We start from the raw sequence: 13,652 nt of genomic DNA, 5'->3' as shown, positions 1-13,652 counted from the left end.
GAATACTTATGACCATGTGATATTTCAGTTTTTCTTTTTGAATAAATTTGCACAAATTTCTACATTTCTGTTTTTTTCTGTCAAGATGGGGTGCTGAGTGTACATTAATGAGAAATAAAATGAACTTTTTTGATTTTAGCAAATGGCTGCAATGAAACAAAGAGTGAAAAATTTAAAGGGGTCTGAATACTTTCCGTACCCACTGTATATGGTCACTTTATTTCCATACAGAGAACCACTGGTGAAAGTGTACATGTAAACGCACTTATGATTGTGGAGGTGTAATTGGGTTGTTATCATTTGATGTAATGGTGGTTGAGACGTGTGCCAAAAGAGCCGAGAGAGAAGCAACCAGATTACAACCGATGAAAAGGATGAAAAGACGCAGCGTCGGCACATACATCTTACAGAAGCCTGTACTTAGAGCCAGTAACACATCAAGAGCCGTGCGACGTGGCAGTAAGCAAATGTGTATCCCTCCCTATGAATATCAAACCAGGATGTGGAAAAGATGTGGATATGAATCTCTTTACACAGAGAATTAAATCAAAAACTGAGATGCTGCTGTTCATATTTTAGTGGCGTAATGACCACAGCTGTGTAACGAAAGCTGCCAGAACTCATTAAGTGTCACAAAGTAAGTGAGAAAAAAGGCCCGCGGCTGCCAGACAGCAAGTTGTCGGCTTTTCAGGGTGTTTGTCCCCTCCGATCCCTGTCTGCGGCCGAGAGAAACATCTGCTTATACTTGGAAGGTGAAAAAACACATGTACTCTCATTCAAAACAACGTGCCACAATCAAAGTTCATCTAGCTGTGATTAAAACCAAACACTCGCTGCCCTCGTCCACCACGCTTCGGCAGCACACGTCACGGAGCGTGCAGAGATGATCGCACCCAACTTGAGAAGAAGCCCATTCAGAATCCACTTCCACAGCGTGTTCGTCTGATTTTGGATGAAATTTGACTGTTTGACCCTCTAAACCCCTCCAAGCCCATGGAGGATGCTTGTTATACTGGCTATGCAAACCAGATGTTCCATTTATGTTGCCCCACAGTTATAATAGGAAAAAACAACAATAAAATCAGCCCGGGACAGTACGATAACACGAGACATTTGTGATTAAATCAAATGTTAAAGTTCTATTCTGTTCTGTTCTGATCTAGGATAACTCACATGTATTTTAAGCATGGAGGTAAACATCTGTATCTCAAACTTCTTTCGGCATGTTATTTCTGTCTACTTACCACCAGTACTCTGAATGTAATTTAGATGACAAGACTCAATTATCATCAAACAAAACAACCACTGTGGTAACTGGAAGAAAGCGTTTCTTTTTTTGAAACATATTTTCGTTTGCCTTCACAAACCTACCGGGCTTGATCTCCTCTCTCTACTGATGATATGATAATCTATAGATTGTCTGTGTGGTTTTTGCTGCCCAGATTGTATACAAACGAGCACATACTTTCTGCAAGACCACAGCAGTTTTCATTTGTTGGGGGGGGGGGGGGGGGGGGGGGGGGGAATTTTCAATAACTTCTGCTGGTCACAACAGGCGCAGACTTTTGGGATTTTTGAAACACTCCTGTAGAGCTCTCGCACAGAGCCCCCGCTGACTGCATTCTGCCGTTGTTTTCCTGAGATTCTTTTCTGTTTGTAAAATGCGATTGGACAAAGAATCAAAGAAGACCATTGCATGATTGTTTCTTTATTTAACAGTACCAGTTCCTTTCAAAAGCCAAATAAACAACTGTGTCCTGCCATCTTGTTTCACTGACATCTACAACAAATGAGTTTTCACAGCCACCCTGCAGGCACATATTAAACAACTACTATTGGCTCAAGAGAAGACGCTCTGTGGCGAGGAGGACACCTATTGGTACCAGTGTAATACCACAGCAGGGCATAAATCACATGTTAACAGCCTCTGACACACAGTAAAAACGAAGCAGCTTACAGAATCATTATCTTTGTCAGCGCACATTACTTTTAAAAAGTAGACTCATGCACAAACTTTTTGATCCATTTAATGATATTTTTTTCCCCAACTGTATAAATCTGCCTGAGGCACTAAGATCACTAAATCATGTTCCTTATCTTAAGCAACCATATATAGTTTGCCCATTTATGATTCTTTCTAATGCTATGTGAATTATTATTGTGATATCAATCATTATAACCATTAGTAGAACACACCCATTAAACAACATTCATCGTGGTGGTGTAAAAAATTTAATGACTGGTCGAACCTCATTTGGCAGCAATGACCTAAAACTAGTGTTTCAACTCTCTCTGGATCAAATCTGCATGTTCAGGACCACTTTTGGACCATTCCTCCTCAAAGAAAAGCGTCAGCTCAGCCACATTCAGGACGTTTGCTGTGGACGACTCTCCCGAGGTGATTCCACGGTGACATTCCCTCATGGGTGAATGTATTTCTCTAAAGCACAGGTGCCCAAATTCTTTCCTGCGAGGGGCCAAAAATGTATGTGAATGGAGAAATGCAGAAAACGAATGTTGTTCAAAATCTACGATACAATTTCATAATAATTAAAGTGTTCTCTTGCCTCGATGTCTCATCTTGACTGGCAGCACAAAGTCGGTGATGCAGGACACACTAACAGCACATGAGCATTAGCCGGTTCGTAGGCATCACTGTTATATTTTACAGCATTTAGGAAAAGGAGAGTAAGAACAAGCCTGTCAGACACAGCGGTGGGCTAAAACAACAAATGTGCTGTGCTGCTCCTTGAGGCTCTGTAAGCTTCAGCTGTGCATCCTTCCCTGCTCGTTTGCCTGGTTGGTGCCACAGGGGACCTCCAGCTACTCCGTCCACCCAGGATGTAGACTGAGGAGCTGCATCTCATGCTGTCTTTTCTCTTTACTTTCTGCCACTCGTGTTGCCTACAGTGGTGTGAAAAAGTGTTTGCCCCCTTCCTGATTTCTTATTTTTTTTGCATGTTTGTCACACTTAAATGTTTCAGATCATCAAACAAATTTAAATATTAGTCAAAGATAACACAAGTAAACACAAAATGCAGTTTTTAAATGAAGGGTTTTTTTTTTTTTATTATTAAGGGAGAAAAAAAAAATCCAAACCCGCATGGTCCTGTGTGAAAAAGTGTTTGCCCCCTAAACCTAATAACTGGTTGGGCCACCCTTAGCAGCAACAACTGCAATCAAGCGTTTGCGATAACTTGCAATGAGTCTTTTACAGCGCTGTGGAGGAATTTTGGCCCACTCATCTTTGCAGAGTTGTTGTAATTCAGCCACATTGGAGGGTTTTCCAGCACCAACCGCCTTTTTAAGGTCATGCCACAGCATCTCAATAGGATTCAGGTCAGGACTTTGACTCGACCACTCCAAAGTCTTCATTTTGTTTTTCTTCAGCCATTCAGAGGTGGACTTTCTGGTGTGTTTTGGATCATTGTCCTGCTGCAGAACCCAAGTTGGCTTCAGCTTGAGGTCACGAACAGATGGCCGGACATTCTCCTTCAGGATTTTTTGGTAGACAGTGGAATTCATGGTTCCATTTATCACAGCAAGTCTTCCAGGTCCTGAAGCAGCAAAACAGCCCCAGACCATCACACTACCACCATCACCATATTTTACTGTTGGTGTGATGTTCTTTTTCTGAAATGCGGTGTTACTTTTACGCCAGATGTAATGGGACACACACATTCCAAAAAGTTCAACTTTTGTCTCGTCAGTCCACAAAGTATTTTCCCAAAAGTTTTAGGGATCATCAAGATGTTTTCTGGCAAAAATGAGATGAGCCTTAATGTTCTTTTTGCTCAGTGGTGGTTTTGGTCTTGGAACTCTGCCATGCAGGCCATTTTTGCTCAGTCTCTTTCTTATGGTGGTGTTATGAACACTGACCATATCTGAGGCAAGTGAGGCCTGCAGTTCTTTGGATGTTGTTGTGGGGTCTTTTGTGACCTCTCGGATGAGTCGTCGCTGCGCTCTTGGGGTAATTTTGGTCGGCCGGCCGCTCCTGGGAAGGTTCACCACTGTTCCATGTTTTCTCCATTTGTGGATAATGGCTCTCACTGTGGTTCGCTGGAGTCCCAAAGCTTTAGAAATGGCTTTATAAGCTTTTCCAGACTGATAGATCTCAATTACTTTCTTTCTCATTTGTTCCTGAATTTCTTTGGATCTCGTCATGATGTCTAGCTTTTGAGGATCTTTTGGTCTACTTCACTTTGTCAGGCAGGTCCTGATTTCTTGATTGAGAACATGTGTGGCAATAATCAGGCCTGGGTGTGGCTAGAGAAATTGAACTCAGGTGTGATAAACCACAGTTACGTTATGTTTTAACAAGAGGGGGCAAACACTTTTTCACACAGGGCCATGTGGGTTTGGATTTTTTTTTTTCTCCCTTAATAATAAAAACCTTCATTTAAAAACTGCATTTTGTGTTTACTTGTGTTATCTTTGACTAATATTTAAATTTGTTTGATGATCTGAAACATTTAAGTGTGACAGACATGCAAAAAAAATGGAAATCAGGAAGGGGGCAAACACTTTTTCACACCACTGTATGTAGAGAGCTGTTTGTGTCATGCTCTTCACCTGTGGCTCTGCTTTAACTTCCTGTCTTGTTTCTGGCAGATTTTGTGGCACTTCAGGTTTTTTTTTTTATCCTACGTTAAGTTGCTGTCTGTATAAGTCAATATTTACTCTGAAATCCGTCCCCGGAAGCGCTGTAGAGAAGAGCTGCCTTCTTTTTTCTTTTTTTTTCTTTTTTTAACACTCTCATCCTGTTTTTGTGTGTTGTCAGGAAGGTTGATATTGGAAACTTTTCTGGTAGTTTTAGGATTGTGGTTTTCGTTTGCTCTGTTTGTGATTTTGACCTGGGCTCTCGCTGAAGTTTTCAGGCTTAAAGATTGGCAGTAACAGATAGAAACACTTGAACAAAATGACTCCTTATATCCTTCATCTCGTTTTACGTTATTCCCCTTCTCCCTGGACAGAGCTGGTGTTGTAACACACACCATCTCTGCTCGATTGAGGTCTGAACTCTAACTGAGCCCCTGCAAATGATGATTTAGTTTTTTCTATGCAGGAACTCTGTTTTAGAGTTAGGCAATTGTTGTGCTGCATTGCACTGCACTGCAGCTGGCAGAAAGCCACCCTGACCTTAACTGTTCTGTAATCTGATAAATATGTGAATTCATCCTCAATTCGATCACGCAAGCAGTCCAAGCTCAGAAACAGCAGAGCAGTCGCCAAAGGATGAAGCTCCCGCCAACACACTTCATCGTTGGGTTTTCATGTTGCTATACAGTGTCCTTTGAATGTCATATGTAGCGCTGTGTGTCTTTTACCATATCAATTTCCATGTGGAAAAAAAGTGGGTTTGTGGGCTATAAATTGAAATAGACTGTTCTTTTCATATCTATAACAATATTTGACCTCATCTTATCCAAAGGATTTACTCACTTTATTCTTGCCACTGTAAATTAACCCATATATTGTGAAATTAATTCATTAACGGATTATTAAAACATAACTCTTATTTTGAAGGAGGATTGAATCCGTCTTGGTTTTAATGGGAAGTGTTCATTGAAAAGAGACCTGCAACCTGTAACATGCATGTGTGCACACAAACGGTACACGACAAATAATGTTCTTTCTAAGCATCAGTGCGAACCACCACACCATCTTGCAACTGCTCGTTGTTACCTGCCCGAGTTTAGCCGCCTGCTGCAGGATCTCCGCCTTCCTCTGGCCGCTGCGACGGGCATGGTAGGAGTTCCTCTGACTCTGGATCACCATCACCACCTTCTCCAACCCTGACAAAAAAAACAACAACCGTGCACAGAAACGGTAGAAGGATAACAAATTAGGAAAAGCAAAAGGAACATGATGATGCAAGGAGGAAGCTGCAATCCAAGATCTGAGCACAGTACCACCGAGCGGTGGTTATAGCTTCAGATATCGGAGTAGCAGCGACCTTATCTACCTTTCAGCAAGAAAAGTGAAAAAGCTTATTTCCAAAATTGTCAATCTGTTCCTAAAACTTCCAGCCTTCCTCCTCCTCCTCATATCATATTCATTCATTGTAATGAGTTGGTTAAGGTCGATATCCATACTTTGCCGCTACGGACTAACCAAGATGCGAGGCTGAAAATACAAAAGGGTTGTGTGGACAATCAAATCTTGTTAATATGCACTATAAAACTGATGGATGAAATATCAGACGGTCTGCAGAAAAATGGCCTTACTCACCAAAGGAGCTGTGTGAAGTGTGCTCCTGCTGCTCCGCGGCCTGCGGGGGGGAGGGGGGGGGGGGCAGACGGACTCTTGTTAGGGTCTGACACACACATGATGAAGTTATATCACTGCAAGAATCTGATGGCAGCACTTACATGCACGTGACCTGTGTGTTTTTCTCCAGCGTAGGGACCTTGATGCAGAAAAAGGAAGAAAAAAAAAAAAAAAAAAAGTGTTATCATAATATCAACAAAGATGCAGAAATTAGTAATGCTGGTGTTCCATTGTTGCTTATAATAAATCACCAGATAATTCATCCACTGTCGCTTTGCTAATTAAACGAATGGGTTATTTAGAAAGTGAAGTATTACCTTTTTGACAAATTAGTAAATGATGAATATACTTTTCTTCACGTTAGACACGTATATTAACACAGGACAGACCTGGTTTGGACCAGCTGCACCTGTTCAGACGGGTTTGGCAGTTGCGAACCGGATTAGGCCAGAATGCAGCGACCAGACTAAGATCATCTTGTTATCTTCCTTCTTAAATCACGCTTTTGTAAATCAGCCCACCTATTGCAGTTTGCAATCGTTTGCTACGTGTCAAGTTAGCGTCCCATCTTCAATCAGTTTCCTGTTTCGAATTTCAAAACAAAAGCCCTGCGACGTTTGTGTGACGTTCTTGCGTGACGTCATAACGCATATGAACGCGACGAATAAGTAAACCGGATATTGAGTAGCTAAAGAAAATCACTTGATGAAAAAAAAAAAAATGCAACGTCAATCTTTTGCGGCGTTGCATTTCCCTCGCCATTACTCTGAAGGCCTCGTGTGGAGCCCTCTGCTACCTTGTGCCTTTTGCTTGACGGTCTTGACGCAGCAGCGTGGCTCGCTTTGTTTAGCAGGTTGAGCTAACAGTCCCCGCGGGACAGTCACCCCCCCCCCCCCCCCCCCCCCCCTCACACACACACACTTACCCAAACAGAGAAGCAGCACAACGACCAGTTTCCCTCCGTGAATCACATCATGGTGTAACATGACTCCCGAGGCTGCTGTTTATTCACCGTCTTTTCATGGCGAACAGGAGACATTGGCTGAATACATTCCTGCACTGACTGAACTCTGCTCGACTTCTAAGTGGGTGTTAGTGCGGAGAAGCAGCGACCTCTAGTGGACAATACGCGAGCAGGTTGTTATTGTGATTTAGAAATATCAAAGGATACAGGCTTAATTATATAGGCACAGTAATTAAACGTTGTGGCGGAATGTAACTAAGTATTTTTACTCAAGTATTCAAGTACAAATTTTGAGGGAGATCAATTAGTAGGCCTCTACTGTACTTCCCCATTAACCCTCATGGTTGAAATGCACTTATTGTAAGTCGCTTTTGGATAAAAGCGTCAGCTCAATGAAATGTAATGTAATTAAATCTAAAATATTTCTACCCCATTACGTTTGTCTGACAGCTTTAGGTACTAGTTACTTTTAGGGTTACAGTTTTCATACTCTTTCTGTTCAGTCTTCAAATGTGGTTATTTTAAATTCGATTTTTTTTTTTTTTCTAATAAACTGAAGGATTAGATGATCCTAAATAGGTTGAGAAAATTCTACAACTTATTGAATGAAATAAACTATTTTAAAAACCCACTGAGTTTACTGGAAATTGCATATTGTTTTTTTTAGTTTTGTTTGACAAGTTTGATGACTTTTTAGAGATAGGCTACATGGTTCTCACAAAACAGAAAAAAGTTGTACGCTTCTTCTTCATCATTAATTTAAGTAGAATTATGAACAACTTTACTTTTATTTTCTGGTTCTTTTAACATCTGCTTCACCTTCCAGAGCGAAATGCTGCATTATCCATTTCTCTGCAGGTTTGACTGCTTATTAAGAGGCTGATGATTTTACATATATGATCAGCTTCTAAAAGTTGTGCATTATTACTGATTAGACTAAGAGTACAAAAAAATACTAAAATGAACTTTACTTTGACCATTTACAGCCTTAAAATGTTGCTATGTCAGTTACAAAAATCCAGTATGATAATATCAGAATCAGATTTGTTGGCCATGTCTTTAAACACAAATAAGAAATCTGATTTCACCAGTTTGTGACTCTCAAGCATCTTTACAGACAATACACAATATTCAGGTAACAGATACAGGTCATATAAAGAATACACAAATTAAGACAAATGATGTGTATAAAGAGCAGGTGTGTGTGGATGTGCAAACAACAGTAATGTGAATCACATGTGGAAATGACACATGATGTAAGAGTGTTTGTACAGTGCTATACGGGAAAAGGGTTGAATAATTATCAAAGATTAAGGTCAACTTTTAATGAGGGTTATTGAGGACAGAAACTGTCTGGAACTTTTGGTTTGGTTCTGTAGCTCGTGTCGCAGGGGAGGACTTAAAAAAGGTTTGTCCAGGGTTTGAGGAAACTATTGATTTTCCACGCCAGTTTCTTCATTCTTGACGATTAAATTTTTTTTCTGTTGTTCCTTTCCTGATATATTGTACATAACACAGGCAGATGCCCTTCTGCAACCTGGTAATCGCACTGTAGCTTTGCTGGGATGCTGACTCGTTAGTTTTAATACTCAAGTGATGCAGTCACATGAGATTTCAATCTTCTTTGAATTGAAACTTCTAAAACTGCATAATAAAGATCAGATTACACTCCTTCAGGTCACAATAGATACCAGGTTCAGTGAGAAAGTCAAATCTTCCGCGATCATGGCAGATACGAATTATACCTTGTGTTATTCCTCCGCTAGTCTCAAGAGCTGAACCTCAACTGGGCGTCTGTGTCGGCCCTCCGGGGAGGTCGAAAGTTAACTACACAACAAGTAGATGGAAAACAAAGCTAAGGTGAAGTCTGTGGTTTTCACAAATGATGGTCAAACTACCATAAATCTTTACAGGACAGATATTATTTGCAGTCTCATTTGAGGACGAGGGCGAAGAGGTTGAAAGTGTGCTATATCTACTTCTTCCAGACTGAGACATCCAGAACAAATGAGTCAACAGACTCCTCACCGCAGAGGCTAAACATGGACCTCCTGACCACAAAAATTAAACAGGCTGGCTCTGTTGTGAAACCACCGTCCTGAGTGTTCACATTTTTGTGCAGAACGAGTGACCTGTAAATCCAAACGCTGAAAAAGGAGCTTTAAAAAAAAAAAAAATCAGTAAAGTTTTAGCAGACTTACTGTTTGTGCACATGGAGAGGGAAGTAATGAGCGGCAATAAAAACCTGAAATATATGTGACTCATGAAGCTGTTTGGAATAACCTGTGACAGCAAAAACAAATTATAGCACACTCGTGAATAAAGGCGGTGCCACCAGACGGTCACAACTGGTTGTTGAAAAATACCACACAATAATGGTGCTACTGCACAACAAAGGCTCACAGGTGACTTGCAGCTTTTAAAATAAGGTGCTGGAGCTTTTCACCAAGAGCCCCCCTGTTTTTCTCCCAAGGGCCAAATAATGCCTTCACGTGCAAAGGAAAAAATATTTGCAAAATTGTGGCGGATTTTGCTCAAATCAATTACTTTGCCAAAAAAAAAAAAATGCTGCCCCAAGTTTGCTAATGTTGGCCACTAATGGAAAACTTTTAGAAACCTCCTGTCAAAGTTTTCCACCGCTGGCACCCATGTTCACCACTAATGTTAATTTCTGGTAACCTTCTGGCAACGAGTTTGCCATTAACGGAAACCTCTCGGGACATTTTAACTAACTAAACGATAAGTTAATTGTTCACTCTACTTTCTAACACTTTAGTTTAAGCTGCCGTCACACATTCAACAGGCTGAAAAAACGTATCTAGTTACTAAGAATTAGATACTTCTCGGACTCGAGAGCCGGTTATGTTCAATGACGTCATACCAGACGGTATTGTTCTCAAAGTTTTAAGTCCGTCTTTCCTGTGTCTTAACTGTGAGTCTGGCTTTGGCGACTGTTCACAACTTTCCCCAGATGATGCATTCATCCTGGACCAGGCAGCTGTTTATGTGCAAGCCGACAGACTTCAGATAGTCTTGACAGGTCCGGTTACTTGAAGTAGAAGATGAAACGTAAGTAGGAGTTCATTATTATTAACAGAGAAGAATATAATAATCAAGCAGGAGAGTGCCATAACACAGTACACGTTATATTGTAGTCAGACAAAGAAGCTCTTTCTGGGCAAGACAGTGTACAACATATTAAACCTTATATGTCAAACGTTATATCTGTTGTAACGATGGGCTACTCTTCAACAAATCTTGGATTATGATGTGAACAGTTAACCTAAAATCGTTGCACAATGGCAAAATGCAATACACCACCTATATCGGGAAGGAAAAAAAAAATAACACTGCTTTCAAGTCTGTTGTTGAGTTTTGATCTCTAATACGTGTTAAGAAATTGTACCACATGTCAGAGTTGATGTGTATTCTGTCACTGTTACTGACATTTACTCAGCTAATGAAAGGTTTTTTTTTCATTTGTTCCTTAATGTTAAAGCCGTGTTTTGTATTTTTGAATTGTAGGAGGCTGAGCCTCAGAAATATTGAGCAGAAACACAAAATATGAAACCCGCAGCTAATAAAACTAATTGATATTCGTTAGTTTTCCACAAGTTTTCCACACAGTTATCCAGAAGTCCACTGCAGGTTTGCCACAATTGCACCAGAAGATTACCACAAAACGAATTTGCATGTGAAAATATGACCTTGCTGCAAATTTGCGACAACGTGGCCAAACGCAACTGTCGGCCTGAAACCCAATATTTGTGTAAGGCCTATAGAGTCTCAAATCGTAGCATCGTGAACTATTTAGTTTTGCAGTATTGTTGAATTTCTAGTTTATTTATTATGTCTATGTGTGTGTGTGTATGTACATGGGCAGTGATCTGTCAATAAAGTCGTCAGACGAGCTTTGGAATCGGTGTGTCAGCTGATTGGTCACGAACACTGAAGTAGGAAGTAAACACACGTCTTCAAAATAAAAGCACGATCATTTTGGTGGGTTGCGACATTAACTGGGAAATTGAGATATGTCTCTGCTGTATATGAACCAAGTCTGGATAGTGATACATTTAAATTTAGAAACGTTTTCTTACATATTATCTTTACTGTTATATTTTTTTTCCCAAAAACTAGTGTGACTTAAACTAACAGCTGATGTTACTATAGTTTTCTCAATTGTCTGATTAACTGTTTAATCTATTAAACCGTAGTATTAATAAGAAATGCAAATTACAATTCCCACAGAGCAATCGTCACAAAATGTTGTACAGCCATCAGGTACAAATCCAAAATTATCCCATTACCAACCATTTACAATTGAATAAACCATCCATTTTTGCTGTAATTACTTCAGAGATTAATCAACAGATTAACTGATGTCATAATTAATGATCTTTTGCAATGATCAGACAAAATCAGCAAATCTTAACTTATGAGAAGCTGGTACAAGCTATTATTTTATTTGCTATTCAAGTCTTTACAAAATAAAAGGATTTGCTAAAAAAAAAATAAAAAAAATAAAAAGCTTCTGATTTATTTTGTGTCAATCAATCGGTTGACTCGAGTGAGAGCTATACGGTGTTTCGTTTACGTTTTGTTGTGAAAGAGACCGGAAGTCACGTTAATTACACACGTCAAGCTTGACAGTAGTCGGGTGTTATTACAACTTCCCAGCTCCGAGGCAGGCCAGGTGGTATTAGCAGCAGCCTGCCGCAGGATGAGAGTGACAGAAGTGGAGGAGTTCCTGAGGAACCCGCCGACAGGTTTCTCCGTGGAGCCCCTCGGCTCCGGCTACCGAGTCCGCAGCAGCGCGGAGAGCCTGGTGCTCATCGATGCCTTCGAGTCCTGCTGCGGGAAGATAGTTTTCCACAACTCGCTGGGAAGGTGAGAAAACCCGCACAAAGCGCAAGCACGCACACACACATTTATATATATATATATATATATATATATACACACACAAATAAACTCGTGAACCTCTTTTGTTTTTCACCACAGAAAAGTCAAAATGCACAATTTATGGGAATACACCAGCATGAGGAAGAATCTGTTGTCCAAGAGGATCTTTCTGCTGACGTCTGCCTGCGAAGAAAACGTAACGGAGTCCAACGAGAAGGCAGCCAGGGAGACCAGAGGTAACTTTACTCCCAGACTTCAAGTGCAATTTATGTGTGATTATACTTCAATGAAATATCAAAGCACCCCTGGTGTTTTTTTTGTTTTTTTACTTTGCACAAAAGTGTGTTTTTGGACCCAGTGTGTTGTTTCCCAGCTCTGCGGCTGCTCACTGTGTGGTGGCTTACGTGACTCATGCTGGCTTCACAGTTGGGTGGGATGGACAAATGGCAGCACATTACAGCATGGTTTTTTTTTCTGCAAACTCTCCCCTCTTGCGTCGTCTTTTCTGTTTGTTTCATGATTAATTTTTTTTTTTACCTTCATCTGTGTTTCAGTGCCAAAGCAGTACGTGGTGTCCATCGATGGCAAGGAGCCCTTCATCAAGTGGCAGATGGAGAGAGGCCTGGACTGGACCATCTCCTCTGTGGCTGGGGAGAGCTACAGGGTGAATGTAAGCAGCAGGACTTCATGGTGTTTCTGTGATTAGTGGTCAAGAATCGCTTTTAGATTTTGGTACTGACAGAAACTTTCCTCTCGTTTCAGATTGACTTGACTAAAGAACTGGAGAGCTGGGCAGAAAAAAACATCACTGACGACCTGATGAAAGGCAAACCTGTTTGGAGAGACGCCTCCTTCACCCTCAAATACTATTCTGATGCCCTCTTTGACTTCCCACACTGGTTTGGCTTCAGTAAAAGAACGTTCAAAGTAGGTGTTTCTTAATCTTATTATTACATATTCATAATAATGTATAGTTTTTTGTATGGTAATATAATATAATATAAAATATATATATATATAATTTGTTCGTCTGCACTTGTCTAAAACGTGTTCTTTGCTTGTGTCTTTTAGTTGAGACTGAAATGAGCCAGGTGTGGATGAAGAGGAGGACAAGTTTGAGTTGATCTGTTCAGTTTTCGGTGGATTCAGCTTGTTTAAAACAAGCAAAAGGAGTTTCTTGGTCAATAGATGGAAGGTTGTAAAGGTGAACGACTCTCCTACCTTTTGGGGGCTGCACTAGCTGTGGGATCAGGCGACATATAATGTGTATAATCACAAGTACATATTTTTTTTTTATATCACATGATTTCTAACTGCTGTTTTGTGTAAATGGTTAAAGGGATCAAATATGTGTCACTACAAAATACAATGTTTGCAGACTTGTGTGTTAAGAAGCAATATTTCATTTTAAGATCTTTATTTTTGTATTTGACCAAACTCAATAAAATGCTTTTACAAAAAAAGAAAAGAAAAAAAAGAGAGAAGAATACAGCGTTTTAATGCAGCAACTCTCGTG

The 13,652-nt window shown here is 40.3% G+C and overlaps 3 protein-coding genes across 7 annotated transcripts in view; 2 read left to right on the top strand and 1 right to left on the bottom strand.

Annotated features, from left to right (window-relative positions):
• Positions 1 to 4,740, top strand: part of rfc3 (replication factor C (activator 1) 3) — a 197,519-nt gene extending 192,779 nt beyond the window's left edge. Inside the window, exon 10 of the transcript XR_011178124.1 lies at positions 4,721 to 4,740. The gene's annotated coding sequence lies outside the window, so the exon portion shown is untranslated. The remainder of the gene's footprint in view (positions 1 to 4,720) is intronic.
• b3glctb (beta 3-glucosyltransferase b) overlaps positions 1 to 7,342 on the bottom strand; it is a 40,164-nt gene extending 32,822 nt beyond the window's left edge. For 2 of the 5 annotated variants that reach the window (XM_069146240.1, XM_069146241.1), the window contains exons 1-4: positions 7,196 to 7,342; positions 6,372 to 6,409; positions 6,232 to 6,271; positions 5,686 to 5,795 (exon numbers count right to left, since the gene is read on the bottom strand). In XM_069146240.1, coding sequence (XP_069002341.1) covers positions 5,686 to 5,795; positions 6,232 to 6,271; positions 6,372 to 6,409; positions 7,196 to 7,256 — 249 coding nt within the window. In that variant the 5' untranslated portion in view covers positions 7,257 to 7,342. Of the gene's footprint in view, positions 1 to 5,685; positions 5,796 to 6,231; positions 6,272 to 6,371; positions 6,410 to 6,587; positions 6,678 to 7,195 lie in introns of those variants that run through there. The other 3 variants (XM_069146242.1, XM_069146244.1, XM_069146243.1) reach the window with 2 other exon arrangements.
• Positions 7,343 to 11,889: 4,547 nt separating this feature from the next.
• Positions 11,890 to 13,590, top strand: LOC138196319 (mesenteric estrogen-dependent adipogenesis protein). The gene is made up of 5 exons (XM_069146226.1): positions 11,890 to 12,121; positions 12,236 to 12,372; positions 12,691 to 12,806; positions 12,899 to 13,063; positions 13,208 to 13,590. Exons 1-5 carry the CDS (start codon positions 11,955 to 11,957, stop codon positions 13,220 to 13,222), a joined length of 600 nt encoding a protein of 199 aa, XP_069002327.1. The 5' UTR covers positions 11,890 to 11,954; the 3' UTR covers positions 13,223 to 13,590.
• Positions 13,591 to 13,652: the final 62 nt, after the last annotated feature.

Source organism: Embiotoca jacksoni, unplaced genomic scaffold (genome assembly GCF_022577435.1).
Source record: "Embiotoca jacksoni isolate LCO1_2020_lvr unplaced genomic scaffold, fEmbJac1.0.p SCAF_13, whole genome shotgun sequence".
Lineage (NCBI taxonomy): Eukaryota > Metazoa > Chordata > Actinopteri > Embiotocidae > Embiotoca > Embiotoca jacksoni.
Note: the sequence above shows the minus strand (reverse complement) of the source record. Positions and strands in the feature narration are given on the sequence as shown.

Coding starts and splice junctions, on each gene's coding strand:
- LOC138196319 (XM_069146226.1), top strand. CDS start 11,955: ATGAGAGTGACAGAAGTGGAGGAGTTCCTGAGGAACCCGCCGACAGGT. Junction 12,373..12,690: donor GGCAGCCAGGGAGACCAGAG/GTAACTTTACTC, acceptor TCTGTGTTTCAG/TGCCAAAGCAGTACGTGGTG. Junction 12,807..12,898: donor GGGAGAGCTACAGGGTGAAT/GTAAGCAGCAGG, acceptor CTCTCGTTTCAG/ATTGACTTGACTAAAGAACT.